Source organism: Sphaerodactylus townsendi, linkage group LG08 (assembly GCF_021028975.2).
Source record: "Sphaerodactylus townsendi isolate TG3544 linkage group LG08, MPM_Stown_v2.3, whole genome shotgun sequence".
Classification (NCBI taxonomy): Eukaryota; Metazoa; Chordata; class Lepidosauria; order Squamata; family Sphaerodactylidae; genus Sphaerodactylus; species Sphaerodactylus townsendi.
Window position 1 is genome coordinate 46351772 of NC_059432.1, and position 22888 is coordinate 46374659.

Consider the following 22888-nt stretch of genomic DNA (forward strand, 5'->3'; position numbering starts at 1 on the left):
TTTGAAAAGCCTCCCTAAGCCACTGGGAAACCCCTTTGGGAATGGTGGGACAACACAATCATGGTGCCGTGGCCAGTTGCCTGAAGTCTTGGATGGGGCTGCCTGTTATTAGTGAGAGCTGGACAGTGCATGCATATGACTGCCATCCTGCAGATGCTCCATAGGCTGCCCATCTGTTCCTGGACTCAGTTTAAGTTACTGGTTGACACATGCAAAGCTTTTCATGGGCTTGGCTATGGGACACCCCTCTCTGCCTATGTTCTGCCATGACAGCTTCACTCACGTTAGCAGAGGTTTCTGTAACCTGCAAATGGTCAAAATCAACAATTGCCTGCACACATGCTTTCTCTGTTGTAGCTCCCACTTTATGGAATGGCCTGCCTGAGGAGGTCAGGGAAGCTCCCATTCTCCTGGTTTTCTGCAAAACTATGCGAAACTGAACTATTCAACAGGGCTTTTCTACACAAGTAATAGGATTACACTGTACAAAACGGTTTACAAGCTTGCTTGGATAAATGATTAGGGACTGTGGTCTATACTGCTGTGTGTAGATTATTGTAAGTAGGATCCTGTTTCATGTTAATGAAATAGGTTCCTATTTTGTGTTAAGATTTATGCTATGCTTCAGTTCTTTCTGGAGGTACCTAAAGTCTTAATGCACTTTGTTACTGAATGTCCCATTTTGTTAATTGTACCAGCTCACCATATGTAATCTGCCTTGAGTCCCTATGAGAAAAGTGGACTATAAATAACATAAATAAATAATGTAAAGAGCACAGCTCTTTTATTTGCATAGCAAGACATTTAAAATTCCAGGACTGATTTTTGTTGCATGCTAAACCCACACTATTCCACTCAACACAAGCCTCGTCAAGTACCTGGTTGAACTGCTAAGAACATTGGCCACTTAAAAGGCCCCATAGTGGGTGTTTCCTCTCTCTGCTTCTGCTGCTACTCAGTTTAGGGAATGAGATGTCTAAGAACTTGGACACATATCCATACTTATGTAACGCTGACACCTGAAGATTTGACAAGAATGCCCAGAACCCAGGAAGAATTTTCCACTCTGCATATATTCATTACAAGCACAGTGTATGTGTGTTAAAAAAACAACAAACTACAGAGAACAAAAAACCGAGTAGCCGAACAGCATGGGTTAGAAGCTAATTCTATGACTAGAGGGTGTTAATGGGCCAGCAGACCATGAATTCAACCAATCACAATCTGAAGTGGCATTGTTTAGCTTTTACTACAACGTTATTCCCCCCCCCCCCAAATTTGGGCTCCCCAATCCTATTGTTCTAATTCAAAGCATTAAACTAGCAGCCAGAGGGTTTATCATCTATTAAGAGCAACCAATTGATTAAAAACTCACCAATTAGCCCTCTGATCTTTGAGCCTGATAGCACAATAATGTCAAACCGATGGTCAGATAAAACTGCTTGAAAAAGCTTAACTTGGCAGAATGAAGCTCAGTCGCTTCCACTGTTTGCATGTGTTTAGCTAGCCCAAAGACATCGATGACGCTTTGGAGTCCAGCCATTAGTTAATGAATGCAAACAGCCCAAGAAATAAATTTATTTGCCATTACTACTACTATGCTGAGCTGCTGTAATCACAACATTTTTATGGGCAATATAATCTGGTAATCATATTACACTGGCCTTTGTTTCATACTGATAGATAGCTAACAGTTTGCCTTTGAAGCCACTAATTATCATCTATAAAAGCCAATCAAGTCCAATGCAACACTTCCACTGTGAAATCATTATTATACTTTGTATATAAAGAGCATCTGTTGGTAAACAATTAACTTGAGACTAACAGAAAGGAAGCCATTCTTTGCCTGATTTTAATAATTACTTCTCTAATGGCCGGCAACAGGAAGTAAAGTGAATAATTAAGCTGGCTGTATTATTTTTAAAAGCTGAGGCCCAACCAATGATTAATAAGATGCGACCAGTTGACAACAGAGTATATTCAATGTGCATTTATGGAAGATAAGAATAACACCAGGACCATCTCCTAAGATGGTTTTATGAATACACCAGTGGGAGATGAAAATTCAAACTATTTGTTTATTTACTTTCTTAAATACAAATAAATTCTGGTCCCTATCAGGGTGTAGATTTCTCAGTTTCTTGGGGGCCGGAAGCACAGGGCTGACCCTAGTCCAGGCATAATTTAGTAATCTATATTAAATTATTTAAATATGGAACTATTTATATTTCAAAAAACCATATTCCATCAACAATTGATCATACAGCAATTTTCTGCTCATACTAGTCTGAATTTTAGTCTCCTCCATTTCTTTTTCTCTAAAACTGCAAGTCTCAGGATACCAAAATCAATAACTTTCATCATGTGGTTCGCAAGCCTCTGTCTGCCCCTCCCGCCCCTGCAACATTTATGACTAAAGACAGATTCCCATCTCCTCCATTTCATTTTTTTAAAGATGCAAATCTGAGTATAACACAACCATGTTAACTTCCAGTGTGCTGTCTGTTTCGATCCACAGATTGAGACTAGGGCTTTAGACAGAACTTCTAGAGAATGGAGGGGTGTTTTATGTGTTCTTATTAAATAATTTTATAATTTCTAATTTTTTTAAAAAAATGTTCAAATGCTTTGATGTTCTTATGTTGGCCACTTCAAGGACCCTGATTGTGTGGAAAGACAACATAAAAATGTTCTTAATTAATTAATTAATTGAATTAAGCAAGGGAGATTATGCTACCTCAGAATCTTAGATGATCTTTAGCATCTGCAAATTAGAAATCTAATTAAGTTCCAGTGAAATAATGAAGTGCAAAGTCTGGTAGTTTTATAACTAATTACGTATAACAAAACTGGTGTTGGAAATTTATAAAGGCCTCTTCTGCACACGCAAAATAATGCGTTTTCAAACCACTTTCACAACTGTTTGCAAGTGGATTTTGCCATTCCGCACAGCTTCAAAGAGCACTGAAAGCAGTTTGAAAGTGCAGTATTCTGCATGTGCGGAATGAGCCAAAGTGTTGCTGGGAAACAGTAGATGTGTTTGCTTTTCCAGCAATTGAATGAGCCTGCAAATTCTGAGGCATCCATGTTTCCTTCTCCCATGCATAGACCAAAGACTGAAGACTCGCTAGTACTGAACCAACAGTGGTTTGGAGGTGATTTCCAAACTGAGCAACAACTGAAGCTTGTTTTCTGGCCTACAAACCAAGTTTATCTAGTCACCATGGTTTAAAATCCTAATATGCAGCCAAAAAAAAATTAGTTTGTCATTTTGTCTGATTCAGATGTCACAAGCTGTTCCAACAAGGCAGTTTTTAATCTCTACACTGCAGAAGGAATGGCCCAAGGACTTCCTGGATCATTCTGATAATAAACAAACCTCTCTCCCCTGCTCCTAACATGACATCTAAATGCAATTAATATTTTACATGTCTAGAATAAGGAAATGATTTTAAAATCCTATTCTCTATGTAGTGAAACAATTTCATGTACAGTACAGCTCCTAGATTTTCTAGTAATTCAGCAATGCAATTGAGTATCTTTAACGTGATACATCAAAAGTATTATGCAACTGACAGGCTGAAAAGAATGCACTCAAACTCATCAGGACAATGTTGTAACAAGCATGGAGCAGGTACCCGGCATGTTTGGCTACTATGTACAAACACAAGACAATAGTGCACAGATGTGACGCAAGATGTGAAAAGAAGTACTGGCTGCCGAGTTACCCTTCAACAGTATTGCTATTGTTCTGAACTAGTGGTAAACTGGAACATCAGAAGCTGGAAAGCAACTTTTGATTGCCGTACAAATGTCAGTAGCAAAAAATTGGAAGATTAACAGTGCCCCAACTGTAAAAAAACAGAGAAAGTCTTGGCAGAAGTCAATGATGATTTCAGTAACTCAGTTTAAATAGCTGGGGAAGGATAGATCTTATATAACTACTTCTGTAGTGTGGCGAGGAGGGGGTGGGGGTGGGGGTGGGGGGCGGGATAAGCCTTTTATGACTTTAGAACAGGATTAAACAGAAGGAAACTGTTAGACAAGAAATCATGCTCCAGTTATGAAGTATTCAGAAAAAGGATACAACTATTCTGCTCTGTAGTTTCATGATTATAAAGGTTTCAATGTTTTTTTTAATCATGCCTTTCCAACAAATCTTTTAATGGTTAACAACCAGTGTAATCACCCAACAACCACAACTCATTGTATTTTATATGATGAAAGCTATCCTAAGTCCATAAGGGGAAGGGTGGCCTATGAATAAAATAAATACTAATAATACTGCAAACAACCAAACGCCATTTTTTCATTCAAAGTCCAAGAATCCAATATTTATTTTTGGCAAAACACTACTTGAAATAGTCAAGGTTTTCAGAAGGCAAGAGGGAAGAAATTGGCCAAACAGATTTCAGAAGGCTGTTCTGTAATAATGACAACTAAAAATCCCAATTATTGTTTGTTTATTTACTTCATTTACACCCTTCCTTTTTCCTTATGGGAATCTAAAGCAGCATTCTTGTCACCATTTTATCCTCACAAATACTCTGTGAAGTAGGTTAGGCTGAGAGTTTGTGATTTACCCAAGGTCACCCAACAAGCAAGCTTCCATGGTAGACTTCCATGGCAACTCAAACCTAGATCTCCCAGATCCTCGTCCAACACTCAAACAGCTATGCCACACAAATTTACCATTGACCAATTTCTGGTAAGGGAGGCCACCAGTCATCTTACTGGAGATGGGAAGACAACTAAAATAAACAGGTAATCAGATCTAACAGGACACACTGCTATATACAAGGAGAGACAGCATTCAGCTACATTGTCCCCATATGGTGAAGGGCTTAAAGGTCAGTATGAACATGTACATATAGAGTAAACATTTTTGACAGGCAGTACTGAAGCCACAGTGCAATCCTAATTGGGTCTGTTCAGAATCCTACTCAACAGGGTTTACTCCCAGAAAACTGCTTTTAGTATTCTACTGTTAATTTTACTGTTCTGCTTTCTTCATTGTAGCTGTACGTTGTACAGTTAATTGGAAAATAATATAAATTTATTGGAAAAAAATGACAGAAGCTTTTCAAGGCGAACTATGTTGTTGATTCCACCACCTAGACAAAAGCAACTGGTGCAACATTCAGATATTTTCTGGAGTACAAACATAAGGTAGCAATCTGGCAGTGCAAGATGACATTTCTCTACAGACAAACTGGGGGCCTACAAAGAATGGGGATGAATGACAATCAGGAAATTCCTCCTTTCCAACCCAGGAGCAAAATTGAAGGTTGCTGGTCAGATCCAGAATGATGTAGTAGTTAAGAGTGTCAGACTAGAATCTGAGAGATCCAGGTTCAAATCCCCACTCTGTCCTGTCAGCTTGCTGAGTGACCTTGGAACACATTCTTAGCCTAACCTACCTCACAGGGTTGTGATGAAGATAAAATGGAGAAAAGATTGATCTAAGTTGCTTGGGGTCCCCATCAGAGAAAAGGCAAAATATCAATGAAGTAAAATAAAATGAAGTTACAAAAAACTTTAGGATATGGCCACTGAAACTACTCAATCAGTATATTTACAAAATGAAACTAGGTTGTTAAGATGGCTATTGTGGTTGTTGAATGTCAGCCTCATTCATGTCACTTACCAAATGCCACCCAAAATGTGTATTTCACATTTTAGTTGTGTTTCAAGTTAAGCACTTGTGAGACAGCTTTCAGGTTTTTCTAACCCTGGGCACCACCCCCCAACATTCTGAATTGCTTTACAATTCCAATTCTGCTAGTTTCTCTGGCAATCTGTGCCTTGTAAGACTCGGCAGGTATCTTATTCTAACATGACTGCCCAGCTGCTCCACCACCTCATGATCCCCAAGATTTCCGTTGCTCTTTTAAAGAGCCCTGTTGAAAGTTGTGCTAACAGATGCCCTATAGTGGCCAAACAACAGGATGTCATAAATGTCCAACCGCTGCGTGCTTTTCATATGTATATGCTAATAGGTATGCTATCAGCATACAGCTGTAAATGCAAATAACAGGTCCCAAGCAAGGGATATTTTATGGCTCTTTAACCACCTTCTGTATTGTGAATGACCAACTCCTTACTGGTTACAGCATGAAAAGCGAAGAGTTTACTTCATGTTGATGTTGTATAAACCAATCAGGCAATAATGGCGCAGAACAGAGGAGATGCTACGGTGGATTTGATGAGAAAGAGAGGCTTTTAAAATCCTGACCTGTGTTCTTGCCAATTATAAACAATCAACCGGTCTGTGCCTGTTGTTCCTAGCAAGAGCAAAGGATATGCACCATGGTCACCCTTCGTGTTAAAGATAAAGGTAGACAAAGCAGAGGTTTACATGATCAACAGATGGTTTCATTCAATCATTAAAATCGACTGACTCCCTTAGAATGCAACAGGCGGTTCTATAATGCATTTATCCAAATAAGCTGATGGTCAGCTATAAAAATTATGACATATTAACAGAAGCTAACAGCATGTTAACCTTTGGAAGCCTATCAAATCTTATTACAAAATGTGACCCAGCAATTGCATTGGAGTACTGCACTCTATAATAACTATGATTGCAACAATTAATGGAAGCATCCTGGCACCTACTGTGCTAAAAACCAGTTGCAGGTTCCTAGACTATGATTATGGATCAAGTTCTGCCCTTGGTTGATCCAATGTGAAATGAAATGTCTTGTATATGCATTTTATCTGGTTATACTGATGTTCGCCGCCCTGAGCCCTATTTGGGAAGGGCAGGATATAAATCTAATAAATAAATAAATAAATAAAGTTTTATTTTCAGTTTGTGATCTGATTGTCCTCCAGCACATGGGAATCCCTGAGACGTTAAATCATCATAAAACCACAGAAAAGGGTAGGTTTGCACTAACTAGTCCAATCTTATGCAATTACTTCAGTCTAAACCCATTGAAACTAATGGACTTACCCTTGGGTAACTCCACATGGGGCTGCACTGTTAGAATGCCACTCTCATTCTTAAGAAGCCTGAAAGCTTAGGAGAGACTCAATGATTCTAGTACTTCTACTAACATTTTCTATGCATGAGATCAGTCTATTGCTGAACAGCATGCCAGTTACGAATTTCTAAGAGCAGTATGTTTTCTGCATCACTCTCTGAATATTGCTGTGAAAGGAATGAAAAAATCTTGTATGAACTCATTCAGATCCATAAACTGTTGCAGTGATATCCTAAACAGAGTTTCATCCTTCAAAGTTTTTGACTTCAGTAGCCTTAGAAGGCTTTAACTCTGCTTGGGACCATCCTGCAAAGCTACAGATCAACGATTTCTCTGAGCCACTGATAATCGGAGAATACGCAACACCAATAGTGCCCCACAATAAGCCGCAAATAACTTCTATTCTGCGCAGTGTTGGTTAAGAGTAAAAATAATGGGTTCAACACAGAGACTGTTGAGTTTTGACAATATGCATCTCTGCAACCTGTGAATGATCAGACAGAAATTAAATAATATGAGTCTGACAACATTCCTCCAAGCTGATATTCCTAACCAGACCACACTGAACCTGGGCTGATCCCATTCTCTGATATGAAGAGCCCAAGTCATGCAGAATATCATCCCCAAACCAGTACACCTTTGTACCTGGCAGTTCGAAAGTGCCCCATATTCACTGGCAAGCCTCACTCAAAATCTTCATACAGATGATTCCCAAAAAACACATCTAAACCATCTGCCCTACAAAAAATGAGAAAAGGGTCTACTTTTTCTCTTTGCTACCGCACTCACATTAAGATCTATAACACACTTTAGTAGATGCAAGTGAAAGAATCACAAATGTACTCAACATGAGGACTCAAGTGAATACACCATTATAGCTGCAAGCCAACTCACATCTACAGGAGATACAACCATTATTTCGACTCAGAGGCCTTGGAACAAATATCACCCTTTCTATTACCACGATAGACCTAGCCCAAATGCATTTGACTGCTTTAACTAAACATCTTGCGGACCATTGTTAGTAAGCACGTCAAGACACACTTTGAAGACTCAATGTATTTCCCCTGCCTCCCTTGGGTCAAATAAGCAGAGAAGCCAAATTAAATGTTGAAACATACTGATCCCTAATGAACAGCCAGGACTCAGAGGTTTCCAGCATTTCAAACAAAGCTCAACATTTTGCATTTGGCCCCCAGGCTCAACTTTGGCTGTCATTTCAACTAACATATTTCTGATATTACACTAAGTTAAATTACAGCTTAAATTGTCTACACAGATTACAGTACCTTAACTGTTATGTACACAGTGACAAACAATACAGCAATATCTTACAGCCTGATATCAACCCCCACCCAAAGCTCACAAAGAGAGAGGAACAAGGCTCCAGAAAGCCCCTAACATGTTTTAAACCATTTTCATCTAAATACTGTACAATATTTTTCCAGTGTTATCAAAGGGCTCCAAAAGAAAAAATTCATAAGTTCCCATTTTGATTACTGAAAGCAAAGAGAAACACATTCAAATACAAATGTTACATTATTTTCTTCTAACGGTGTAAATATCGGAGCCATGCTGAAATGCACAGCAGTCTAAACAGGTTTTCAATATCAGCAAAAGAATGCAAAATGGACTGCATTGGGCAATACAGTATTATGTTCCAATAGGATCTGCACAAAATAGACAATATTAGATCCTGATTCTGTCTACGTTTATTTGATTGTTTAACTGTAACTATGAGGTATTCTAGCAAAACTATACATCATACCAATGTTTGGTTTTGGACTGCAGTTTTTCCATCCTTCTATCTTTTAAAAACTTTGTACCATCCAATCTGATGAAGTGCTTTATTTATTTTATTTATTTATTATTGAGTTTTTTATACCGCCCCTACCCCCAAAGGGCTCTGGGCGGTGAACAACATAATTATACAACATACAATTAAAAACCCATTAAAATAAACACAGCGGTCAGCATAATACATCAGCGTCAGCAAAAAAATCCTTATTAAAACCCTTCCAAAGGGGGGGAGGGGTCCCATAGATGGTAAAGGGACCCCAAACACAGGAGACTAGAGTGGGGGGGGGCACATCAGCGGCCCGACACTCCAAAAGCTCGGTGGAACAACTCCGTCTTACAGGCCCTGTGGAACTCACCAAGATTCCGCAGGGCCCGGACAGCTGGAGGAAGAGTGTTCCACCAGTCAGGGGCCAGGGCCGTAAAAGCCCTGGCCCGAGTGGAGGCCAGCCGCATCATTGAGGGGCCGGGAACCACCAGCAAATTGGCCTCTGCTGAACGCAAGACTGTACAGTGTTTTAAGTCAATTTGGTTGGGCTTAATAAAACGCAATACATAGATTTCATTCTAGGTTTTATTCTGAGTGGACCAATATGTCTGTATAACATTTCCAATAATCTATGTCAGGCTGTCTATATTAAATGCAGAAGTGTATAATTTAACCACGAGTGCTTAAAACATTTTCAGGAGAATTAGGAAGGAAGGAAGGAAGGAAGGAAGGAAGGAAGGAAGGAAGGAAGGAAGGAAGGAAGGAAGGAAGGAAGGAAGGAAGGAAGGAAGGAAGGAAGGAAGGAAGGAAGGAAGGAAGGAAGGAAGGAGTCAAGTTTCTATGTTATGACTGCATAAATATGAATAAATGAGTAATGTCTGCTGAAGTCTCAGAAGGTAACTGACAGTAGAGCTTCAGTGTCCGGGCTTCTTCAGTGAATACCATAATAATTTGTGCAAAATACTATTGAACTCAGGATCTAACAGATCATCATATTTAGGGTAAGGAATAAAGGGTTTTCTTTTCTTTTCATAAGAGTGGTATTGAATGCAGTCTTATTTCTTTCACCCTTAGCCTGGATTGGCTTGTTACCTGAGTAATCTCAAGCGCTTTTCTGCAGTGTATAGTGGAATAGACTGAACAAATTAATCTACACAGCTCTGGTATACGCCTGGTAGTGTGCGCATGTGTGTGTATGTGTGTGTGTGTGTGGGGGGGGTGTAAGTGGAGGACAGTTTCACCTTCACGATTGTATTCTGTTAAGAACATAAGAACATAAGAACTAGCCTGCTGGATCAGACCAGAGTCCATCTAGTCCAGCATTCTGCTACTCGCAGTGGCCCACCAGGTGCCTTTGGGAGCTCACCTGCAGGATGTGAAAGCAATGGCCTTCTTCTGCTGCTGAGCACCTGGTCTGCTAAGGCATTTGCAATCTGAGATTAAGGAGGATCAATATTGGTAGCCATAGATTGACTTCTCCTCCATAAATCTGTCCAAGCCCTTTTTAAAGCTATCCAGGTTAGTGGCCATCACCACCTCCTGTGGCAGCATATTCCAAACACCAATCACACGTTGCGTGAAGAAGTGTTTCCTTTTATTAGTCCTAATTCTTCCCCCCAGCATTTTCAATGAATGCCCTCTGGTTCTAGTATTGTGAGAAAGAGAGAAAAATTTCTCTCTGTCAACATTTTCTACCCCATGCATAATTTTATAGACTTCAATCATATCCCCCCTCAGACGTCTCCTCTCCAAACTAAAGAGTCCCAAACGCTGCAGCCTCTCCTCATAAGGAAGGTGCTCCAATCCTACAATTATCCTGTTTTGTCCTCAAACAACCCCCCAGGGAGGTAGTTGAGTCTTAAAGAGAGTGGAGAGTCCAGGATCACTCAGTGAGCTTTCATGATCAAACAGGGGTTTGAACCTGGATCTCCCAGATTCTAGTATCCCATGCTAACCATGCCACCATGTTGGCTTAACTGTACAGTTTTTAATTGCTTATAAAATGTTTGTCTAAATGTGAGATGATTTTGGAAATACCAAATGCACAGCATCATTTCTATAAGTGGAGGAAATAAGTCATATGGTTATATCCTAGAGTTACAATGTTGTTTTTATGAGGTTTTACAAAAGACACAACAAAATATTTGGTGGCTTCCTTAAACTTAACACACCTATCAAACCTTTTTATATACAATGACCTATTTTGTATCACTAGGACTAAGAGCCAGATTGGACAGTATTGCTCTATATATTCCAAACACATGGGTGCAGACTCTTTCTTGTGTGAGACAAGAAACAGGAGTGACAGCAAGCATATGTCTTACCTGATATGTCCCATATGGTGCTTCTGTCTCACGTCCAAGAATACCTGTTACCTATGTAGGGTTTTAATGTTCTAAGAGGACCCCTACACACATACAAGCCAATGGGTAAGAGAACAATTTGTGAACTGATTTCAGATAAAATGTTGGAAGTGACTTTATAAATAGAGCCACTAACTGGATTTTATATGCATGTTACAGCCAGGGGCATCAGCATCACAGATGTGGTGAAGGAACAAAGGGTTAACGCAAACTCTAACTTCTCCCACTCCCCATTATGAATAGGTAAGTGATCAAAAGTCAGTCTGGCAGTAGAAAATCTGACAGTTGAAACAAATATGCCTCTGAGCATATACTGAATATAACTCACTACAATAAAACTACCTGTGTAGTAGTGTGGTTTGGTGTTGTGGATAAAGATTCAAATTAGGATTTTGGAGACTCAGGTTCAAATTCCAACTTCTACCATGGAAATCTGCTGGGCCCGTCATCACACTCTTTCAGCCTAGCCTACTTCACATCACATGATTTTTGTGAGAAAATGGAGGAGGGGAGAACTGTGTTCTAAGCTGCTTTGAGTCCACATTTTGGGGAGAAGGTAAAGTGAGACATTAAAACATACATGTATAAATATATTGCATGCATGAATTCCTGCTCCTCAAAAATTGGGTTGTGCTTTATTGCTCATTCTGTTTTATAGTTTTAATCGAGGCTGTTTGTATTGTTTGTTATGTAAGCTTGCTTGGAACAGTGGGATAAAAATAAATGAACACTGGGCTGATATGAGAAGGCTTGTATCCCAGGCCATCTTCTGCAATCCTAGCACTTTCCCTTTTTAGAGATCAGTCAAGCAATGCTACTGTAGAACCGCACAGAAGGATTCAAGGTTTCACTTTCTCTGGAAAGCGTAAAACCCAAAGCCATGATTCTGGAAAGAGAGCCCAACATGAGATTCAGCCAAACTGAACCACTTTCCGAGAAGGGGCTCGAAAAATCAGCTGCTTCCTCCCCCCCGCCCCCCGCGCTTCCTCCCATTCAAAGCTGTAACAGGCACTATCCTGGCACCGTAAACAGGGCACGATCAAGCTACCTCCCACAAGTGGGAGGGAAGTGGGTGAGACAAGAAACTTGGAAAGCTGTCACTAAATGGTCCCACTTACTTTTTTACAGCTTCTATAGATCCAGGAATGGGGACTCCGCCTCCTTCGCCTCCACTATCATAAAGCACCCCGCTAATGTCTAACACCAATGCAGTAATGCCTGCTAGGCGCTGAGCCCAATCAGCCATTGCAGAGCTTGCAAATTTCAGCAGGAGTCCGCTAGAATTGCACATGACCCACTGCCGGGTTTCCCACCCTTCCTTCCTGCATTCTGGGAAATGTAGTTACTTGACGACTGAGGCACCTGCTAAAAAGGGGCTTGGCAATTTATCACCTACTGCTCGGTTTTTTCTCATGGACATTAATAGGATTACTCTAGAGAAATGGATAGGCTGTTATGGATGTGTTTTACAAAAGAAAGAAAATTGCAAAGCATGACTTTGGGAGTCTCGATTTGTGGCGTATGGCACTTCCTTTTGAAAAATATTAATAGTGCATTGGTTTTTTACCTCTGTATGTATGTATTGTGATTTTAATAGAAGACTTGTAATAGAAAACTTCTGTTATTTTCCTGAAAGGACATAGTTTGTGTAATATTGGAGTCAGCAACCCTCTTTTGCTTTTCTTTGTATTTTGATTTGGTTGGCCCTGTGTTTCCCTTTTGCCACCTCTTCAGTGCACATGTACAACTGCCAGATGTTCGTACGAAATTTCTGATGAAAGGAACCACATATTCTCCATATTTATCTTACATGCTCTTAACCATGGAAAAAGGTAGAAATCTGAATTTGGAGCAAGAGTGTATACACACACAAGTGCTATGAAGTTGCAATCAACTTATGGGGATTTTTTAAAGTGGTTTGCTGTTGTCATTTGCTGCTGAGCCTTCCTTGGTGATCTCCCATTCAAGTCCTGACCCTGCTTGGTTTCTTAGATCTGATAAAACTGGGCTATACCATGTAGCCTTCCCTACTTTACAGTGCATACATGCGTGTGGTGCTGCCAAATCGCAGTTGACTTGTGGCAAACCAGTAAGGTTTAAAAGGCAAGTCTATCAGAGATAGTTTGCATTGCTTTTCTTTGCATAATGACCCTGTTATTCTTTGCTGGTCTAATCAGGGCTGGCCCTCCTCCGTTTCTGAGATCTGACAAAATCAAGTTAGCCTGGGCCAGCCAAATCAGAGCTGGAATGCATATACTAAAATTTATAACCAAAAATGTGGCTGGTTATTTTCAATCAAAATTCTGAATTCCCACTTGCTTGATCAGCTTCACCTTCTCTCCGTCTCCCCTACGTTAACTGTTTTTTTTTCTTTCCCTTAAATGTACTTTAAATATACGTTAATGTCTGTCTTTTCCTGAGTCCTTTTCTTTCTAAACATCTTAGCCCTAACCCACCAAGGACCATTTTAACAACTGGTTCTGCCGAAGTGGTGCGAGCCTGCGGAATCCCACCACTGAGGTTAAGTTATTTAAATACCTGGGCCTGAATTACCATTTTAGAGCAGGAAGGTTTGCCCACAGGACCGGCCTATGTTTCACCTATGAGAGCGAGAGTCTCTCATATCAAGCCCTGACTATACTGCATTCCTTGGAATGATGGACCCATAGTAACTAGTAAAACTACTTCAATGGCAATTCTACACTTCTTTTACAGAAAAGGACACGAGTCTCTCCTGGCAGCATTAAAAGTTTTTAATGCCAAAGTGTGTCCACAGCTTCTCTATAGCATTCCTCTCGGGATCTAAGCATGGAGCCAGGACATTGAAAGCATTAGTCTAATTTCCTATATAAAGCACTTGGCTTGCTTCATTCAGTGCCCTATGTTGCTCTATGTCTGGGAACTGGACAGCATCTACTTGAAACCAAGGCCTGGTGTATAACCTTTAAATACTGGACCCGCCTATGTTTCACCTATTAGAGTAAGAGTCTCTCATATCAGCCCCTAACTATATTTCATTCCTTAGAATGGTGGACCCATATTGAGGGCCAACTAGGAAGGATGGGACTTCCGCTAGACTCCTTAGTTACGCTGTCCTCTAATGAAGTGTTTAGCAGAATCAGAGACAGACTCTATGATTTAGAATATCAGAAGCTGATTGATCAGGCTTGTAGATTCTGCTCGCCTTTGTATCTTGGCATTTCTTTGGGGGAAAACAAATATAGTCAACTATTTATATTTACTTCCTGAACCCAAACTCTGATGTGCAATCTCTCTGGCAAGATATAACATCATGCCATTTTCCCTGAGATCAGGCAGGGAGATGAAAATACCACACCATGAAAGGCTTTGCATTTGTAACATGAATTGTGAAGAGTCAGTTCATCATATCCTTCACCATTATCCTTCATATAATGAAGTTAGGGGGAAGTTCCTGGCACCTTTGCTGATTGATAATAGCATTCTTACAAACCAACAGAAAACCCTAATCCTTCTATATAATGGCTCAAGAGAAGTCTTAGAGTTGACTGCCAGGTTCCTCTGTATTGTAATTGCAAGGCATTCTTAATGTAACCTTTGAAACATTTTATTCAGTTTTTAATCTATCATTTTATAGGGTTTATATATCTAGATCGATCGATCGATCGATCGATCGATCGATCGATAGATAGATAGATAGATAGATAGATAGATAGATAGATAGATAGATAGATAGATAGATTCCTATTTTGTTATATGCTCTTTTATAAATTTTTATATTTTTAAAGTATTTATTATTGTTGTTATTTGAATGCCATTAAAGTTTCAGTTCAACAGTTTTCTAGAGCCAAATGCATTTGACTTTACTGTTGGTAATAATATAACAAGCTTAGTCTCAGTTACATTGCAGAATCATAAAGCTAACAAAATTTTGCTTTAGATATTTATATCCCACTTTTCTTGCTTACAGGTGCTCAAAATGCCTTACAAAATCATCCCCCCCCTTAACCTCACAACAACAATGAAATGAGTTATGTTAGGCTGAGGAAGAACGGCTGGGTTCAAGGTTGCCAAGACAGCTTCTATGGCAGAATGAACATTTGAACCTGGGACTCACAAATCTTAGCCCAATATTTTCATCACTACGTCATGTTGAAACAAAACGTCATTCAGTCCTGCCCCTGAATTCAGAGGGAAAACTCTGCCTGGGGTGCGCATGCTGCGCCCCTGCCATCCCCCCTTCGCGGCCTGACCACACCTCTGCCGCCACTCCACCGGGGGCGTCGCACCACATCCCACCCCATTGGCACCACATCTCTGCCTGGATGCAAAGCAACACAAGTATATATCCAGTCCATCACACAGATTTCATACACAGCCGAATCTTATGCATGCTTATGAACAAAATTCCATTGTGTTCACTGAACGTTTTTCCTAAAGAGTCATGCATAAGGTTGCAGTCTTCATTGAATTTCAGGTTGGACATACAAATATCTTAAAAACCACATTAGTTTGTCATGCAAAGAAGTGAATGTATACTTACTATTTTACGACTATGTGAGAGATTTTATCTTATGGTCAAACTCCACGTTCTTGATAAAAAACAGGCACATTTTCATTGTTTACACAATCACTGGCATGCCACATTCAAGAATAGATGAGAAACTCTTGTGGAATTATAGTCCACTTTAAAATAAACAAACAAACACTAAGAAGTCTAGGAGCCATTGATCTGGCTCTGTGCTACAAGTCACTCCTTCGGGTTAAGATAATATCTAAACTGTAAAATTCATTATATAGACCCAGAAATAGATCAGGTTATTTAAAACAACATCACTAATGGTACAATATCTCAGCTGTCCACACTGATCGAGAACATTGTCTTGGATAGTGTTATCAGCATGGGACACCCGCTATGAATATTGATCCAGAGCTTGTAACAGCCATCACATGCCGTCAGGACAGGTCAGGGTTGAAACCCACCTAGCATCAAAGCAATTTAAAGACAGCACTCAGCCTGAATTTTAATGGCCACCTGAGCTGAAACACAAACTTGATCCAGGCAGAATCTGTGTTGGTGTGCTTGTGGTTTGACAATATTTAAAGAAGCCCTTTTGCCCTAAAATTGATACTTTCAGGAGCTTCGTCTGGTGAATCTTTTAAATCCCTCTCTGACAGAACAATGATTATATGGTTAATTCACCAGAACATATTCTACTGTGGCATATATATCAACTGGCATGTTTTTGATATCTTTCAAAATAAGCACAGGTTTTGAAAGAAAACTGGAATCCTGGTAAGTTGGAATTTGTGTGATTTTAAAATGTTCTTAATAGCCAGAATCCGGAACGAACCAGTCACAATAGTGAGATAATACAATGAAATTAAAAGTTGGCTCACATAAGCTAGCAGGTGTAATAGTTAGACTTAAAATACCCAACTATGAAGGAGCCTCAGATTTGAATGCCCACCCTACTGTGCTGCTTGCTTAGGCTCATTCCGCACATGCAGAATAATGCACTTTCAAACTGCTTTCAGTGCTCTTTGAAGCTGTGCAGAATAGCAAAATCCACTTGCAAACAGTTGTAAAAGTGGTTTGAAAACGCATTATTTTGCATGTGCAGAAGGGGCCTTGGAGACCTTGGGTTACCAACTTTCAGCATAATCTACCTCACAGGGTCATTGTGAGGACAAAATGGAAGGAAATTCATCTACCGGTATACTGTGCTGAATAGGATAAACATATATTAATATGCTTATTTCTACAGTAATCCATTGTACTACAATGCCTGAAGTCATTTTTAACTATAAAATAATTTTATGCTTTATACAGTATTTTAATAGATCTATAATTCAATTTATGTTTCTTTAATTTTTAGCAGGTATAATGTGGGTCCATACTCTGTTCCTTACTTCCAGAGAGTAGTACTGCAATATATGTTTTATTGCTTTTCATTGGAGCTCAATAAAAGCACACAGACGGAAACTTTAGCAATAATTCATTTCAATGGGACCAATTGCCATGTAAGGTGCTACTCAGAATGAAAAATGGTGGTAAAAAACTACCCCAAGGAGAGGACTAATATATAGTGCTAGATAAATAATGGTTTGTGAGATTGTTCCCACAGACAATATTTATGTCACTTCCCAAAACCTCTCACTGGTGAATCACATTATTTTTTGTGTATTATCCAATACGGTTGACGAACAGAAACACGTCTTAGTTCCACTGGGTCTTTTTGGTTCCTCTTTTCCTTTTCTAGTTCTTTCCCATTATTTCTATTTGGAAAAGTATATATAGGTCAAGTGCAGTTCACCTATGTTTCCACTGTTGCATTCACCTGTGCAGCATTTCACAATTCTATATTCTGGTAATTCGAACAATGCAGCTCCCTACTTTTAATCATGCAATCCTAAACAGGGCTACACCCGTCTGAGCCCATGAACTTAAATGGATTTAGAATGGTGTGACTGTTTGGCTGTTTAGGATTCCACAATAAATGATATTGACTGTTTGTATAAAAGTAGAGCAGGCAGATGGCATTTTTTTACTCTCTTATAGTACAGTTCCCTTTCTTGAGAGGTGGAGCTGTGGGTGAGTGTTGAGCATTTGCTTTGCCTGAAGAAGGCCCTAGGTTCAACTCCAGTCAAAAGACCTACCTGAAACCCTGGATAGCTGCTGTCAGTCAGAGGAGACAATATTGACTTTGATAGACCAGCAGCTTCTTACAATTTAAGAAAGCTTCCTGTTTGTTCACATGTTCCTCTTTAATATGATGGGTGTCTACCATCTCTCACATGAGGTAAAATCAAGCAAGTTTCACTCCCTTTTCCAATATCAGCACAGTCTCAGTGCAGGTCTAACTGTGTGATCCCATGTCTATGTACATTACCCAACATAGGATGGAACTGAAAGTGAACACAGGTAGTTACAGAAACAAACCAGGAAGAAGGAAGAAAACAGAAATGAGGGGTAAAGAGTGGTGATGAAGAAGACATAGAGGTAGACAATTTAACCAGAAAGCCTGATCCCTGAACACATCAATCCCTAGTACTTCACGTTAACGGTGCAACTGTTTTGTATATTGCAACTTGCATGGAGACCAAGAAGTAAACCTTCTGATGCTAGAGTCTCCAGGCATTAGATTCATGGTATTCTATGAAGTTTGTGAAGTCTAATGTGACCATGGTTGCAACATACATTTTAAATGCAAATTTGAAAAACAGATATTAGTATAGCTTTTGGATTAGACCATAATTTTGCCACAAGATTTCCAAAAAGAAATATTTATGATGATTAAGTAATTTGATGATTTTTTTGGTATTTTTTATTGGAGTCTAGATAATTTAGTGATAACAGGCTGTGGTTTTCCAGACTGTGGCCATGGTCTGGTAGTTTTTGCTCCTCGTTTCGCCCACTGGTGTCTTCAGAGGTATGTCATGGCAAGATGTGTTTCTTTCCTCTTTAACATGTCACTGAGAGAACACATTTCAGTGCCTTCATTAGCTCGTTCATGTTTTTTTAAAAAAATTACATAATTCATACTGAGACTCAAGGTGGATTGCCAAGTCAATGCAATCAACAGGATGGGAAACCCAATAAGCAATATCAAGGTGGCAGGAAGTTGAAACCAAGCAGAAATCTGAAACAAAGATGAAAAAGAAATGAATATTAACATGCAACGTTAAACAATGCAGAAATTATATAATAGGATAACTCACCATTATGTTAGTATAGTCCATAATTGTTTTCCCTTCATTAAACCATCTTTCTGAACCATTCTGTTACAATACATAGCCCTACTACTTTTATAAAAATGCCCTCCTGAATAATTCAGTTTTCTATAGTCTATGGAATGCTTGAACTTCATCAGGGAAGCCATTCTATAAGACAGAGCCATAACAGAAAATATACAACATATGTATATTTTTCATGTAAATGCATACACTTCTTTGTAAAAAAAAAAGCCAACATTCACTTCACAAATAAAACCTGCAACCAAGTAATATGGATAAATGTTGGGTTTAAATAACATGTTCAGCTGTACATGTATTTAACATAACAAGAGAATTGCTCAACACAGACTGTAAATATGCTCATTGTAACTTGTGAACCAGACTGTTGATTCATATTTTGCAAGACCAAGGAACAATAAAGATGAAGGTAATGGTCCCAAGTAGCAGACAGTTTATGGCTCAAACCCATTGATTTCGGCTGATTTAACAGGGTATGACTGTGTTTAGGATTGCACTACAAGGGTTTCATAGGGTAACATGAAAAGGGGGACAAGGAGAGGGTAACATGAAAAGGGGGACAAGAAATGCTAAAGGAATATGCCCTTTTACATGTGTAATTTACAGCAGCAGCAAAGGCAGGAAGTCTAAGTGCAATCAATTGGTTTTCTCCTGTTCATCTTATTTTGCATTAATACAAGTTGGAAGAGACCACAAGGGCCATGAAGTCCAATCCCCTACCCTGAAAGAATACACAATCAAAACATTCCTGCATTAAGTCTTACCCCATAATTCCATAGCAAAACAGTGAAGTGCAAGACAATTATTCACCTTCCTGTGCTGTTTTTAGATTAAATTGATGTTTTTGTGTGTCAGGGTGACGGTGGGGAAATCTTCTAATTTGCCTTTTAAAAATGGTGGCGCATGAGGTGCTTCTCCATATTACAGCCTATCTAGTAACCGGGGAGGGAGAATGCATTTTGTTCCTAAACTTCTCCAGTAGATCACTAGGGAGCTTTGAAATTCCCTGGGCTTTCATGATCCAAATGCCTCAGCCTAACTAGCCTTTCAAACTAGAATGCGCATTTGCAGCCAGTGTATTTTACTACTGGGGTTTCTTGATGGCAATTTCAAAAATAGGCTCTCTCTTCTATTGCAAATTGGTTTTCAGTCAAGGGGCAGGCCTGTAACACAATGGGGGACATTTGCCTCCCTGGAAATTCACATTATCAAAGGAAGAGGGTGGATCTCAAGTTTTTGCTTTCAAAACCATCTGATGCATATTCAGAATCACAGTGAATATGGAATGGTTTACATTTAATGCATTTTAACTTCTTTTGCAGAGCATCAGAATGACTGGATATCGATGCTATTTTCCACTGTTTATTTGTTGATAATAGAGATCCCCCCCCCCCCAATTAGGAATGCTGAGCATAGAAAGTGGGTTGGTAGTTACTCCAATGGGACCCAATGTGGCCTAAGGTGGAGTTAGTTCAAGAAATTCTTAAGAGAGCAGAGTTCATCCGTTTTGGTGGCATCAGTTATGCTTCTCTCTCTGTATGGTTTTCCACATGAAAAACATTAACAAGACTGACTTTTTTACAGAACTGTATTGTGGAAGTACAGGGGATTGCAGATCATGAAATCCTTATTAAAATACTATAATAATTCCAAATTATTTCATATATTCTTATTCATAGCCAGTCTGCTTTTCCTTCTGATTTTTCTCTACATTTCTTTGAATATTTATGCCTGTGAATTTTTTTTAAAAAATGTTAAAATACCTAAGTTGAAAATTCTAGAAATACCGGTACATTATTTATGGTATCACCCCTACCAGTGTTCTGGTCTAGCTAAATATATGAATTTATCCAAGCCATTTGTTTACAGTTGCTCCCAAACATAGCATCTCTTCCAGTTGAGGGCCTGAACAAATGGGCAGAGAAGTTTTGGCTCCAAAAGCAGGAACTGATAAGAGTAAAGCAATTAAAATTCACTTCTGTTTCCTGTATCACATAGGAGACCTATGGGGGGGGGGGGGGTGGAGATCTTTCTTTGACCAGAAAGACAATGAAAAATGTGCTGGAGAATTTCTGTTTTCATGCAGTTAAGAAGGGATGCCTGTTGTGTTTACTGACTACCTAGGATAAAAGTTTGAGACTTAACATTTGCCAGTTGAAAACAAACAGATGCCCATAGGCTGAATAGGCTGAATAACATCCCAGGCAATATGAACAGCAAAGTATTCATATTTTTCTCTGATTTATACTCTGATTTTCTCTTTGATTAGGGATCCAAAGCTTTTCACATTGTCGTCATCCCCCCACTTAATCCTCACAACAACAACCTGATGAGGGTAGGTTAGGCTGAGAGATTGTGGTGGGCCTAAGGTTATTCAGCAAATTTCCATGGCAGAACATGGGATTTGAACACAGTCATGCTAATCTAACACTCCTACAAGCCCTATCCAAATTGAAGGCAGGTGGTTGGAATCTGCCTGTGGGAGCGGCTCAGTGCAGCTGATTTGTTCTCCCCAGGGCACTTACCCAGGTGGAGGGGCAATTCTGTTGGCGTGTGACCACTGTTGCCCTCCACATCGCTGGGACGCAGCGCCAGTGCCCCTGCTGCCACTGTTGTAGTGGGGGTGGACTAGGGGAGGCGCCAGCAAGGGTTGTGGACGTATGCCACCAAAAAGGTGGCATAAATCTATTAAGCCCAATGGGGGCTTCTCAGTGGAGGGGAGACTTTTTTACTTTTCAAGCCTCCCCATGCCATCAGGAAGGCTCTATGGGAGCAGTGGCACAATGGGGCCACCACAGTGCAGCCAACTACCTGGCCTCTTGGATGGGGCAGTAACTACTGCATCTCAAAAGATCTGACAATTAGCATGTTTATGACCCACAGAACACAATCCTAAAAGTAAACCTCTAAGTACAAATTGTGTACATTTTCCTGCAACATAAGCACTTATCTACATTTGAAACCCATCTGAGTACGTTTTACCCTCCAGAAACCTTTTTGGATGTAATCCTGTGAGATATATGTTAATTGGGAATGATAGCTTCTCCAGAATGTTCTGACAAGCTCTGTTCTTATCAGGCCTGATTCATGGATTCAGCTGTGAGAAAATGATATGAGGTTGGTTCTCCTATACATCACTTTTGGAGAGCAGCAAAAGATGACCATCTGACTAAAAATTAGCCATCATATATCAACTGCTACAGACAGAATTTTTTTATTACCTTGCCTCTCAACCACTACACATTTCAATTTAAGTAGCTCACATACAGTGCCAACCTAAGCACGCTCACCCAAAATCCTACTCAAGTCTATTCAATGGGGCTTGCTAGCAGGAAAGAGTTCTTAGGCTGATATTCACCTACAAGATATCACATTATGCATTTCGATATGTTATTCAACTCCTGTGGCTGTATGTTTCCATATAGATGGTTTTAGAGAGTAGCTGTGCGCTCTACTCTCCTCGTGTCTGACAAAGGGAGCTTGGACTCCTGAAAGCTTATACCCCAAAACTCTTGTTGGTCTCTAAGATGCTATTGGAGTCAAATCTAAGTGTTTCCATTTGATGCTCTGGTAATCCCTTTGAGTCAGGATGCTATAGCGGTTATACTTGCAGTGTAGGACTACAATCAGGGTTTTGTTTTTTGGCCTTCAAGTTACATCTAACTTATGATGACCCCATAGGGTTTTCAAGGCAAGAGATGTGCAGAGGTGGTTTTGCCACTGCTTTCCCCTACATCATGCTGTTGGTATTCCTTGGAGGTCTCCCATCCAAATACTTGCAAGGATCGAGGTTGAGTGTGTGTGACTGACCTAAGGTCATCCAGCAAATTTCCATGGCAGAACTGGGATTTGAACCTACATTTTTCAGATTTTTGTCCTACACTAACCACTAGCTAAAATCTTCACTGTGGGACTCAGCCCTGGATCTTATGTATAGTAGTTTATAGACTTGTTGACCACTGCAAACTGTATGGAAACAAAAGTTCTGACATTTTAAGAGATTTTCTTCCTGTTTC

The 22888-nt window shown here is 39.7% G+C and overlaps 1 protein-coding gene across 2 annotated transcripts in view; it reads right to left on the minus strand.

The window, feature by feature from the left end:
* Window positions 1-12430, minus strand: part of LOC125438237 (phospholysine phosphohistidine inorganic pyrophosphate phosphatase) — a 156346-nt gene extending 143916 nt beyond the window's left edge. For both annotated transcript variants that reach the window (XM_048506515.1, XM_048506514.1), the window contains exon 1: window positions 12257-12430. In XM_048506515.1, coding sequence (XP_048362472.1) covers window positions 12257-12429 — 173 coding nt within the window. In that variant the 5' untranslated portion in view covers window position 12430. The remainder of the gene's footprint in view (window positions 1-12256) is intronic.
* Window positions 12431-22888: the final 10458 nt, after the last annotated feature.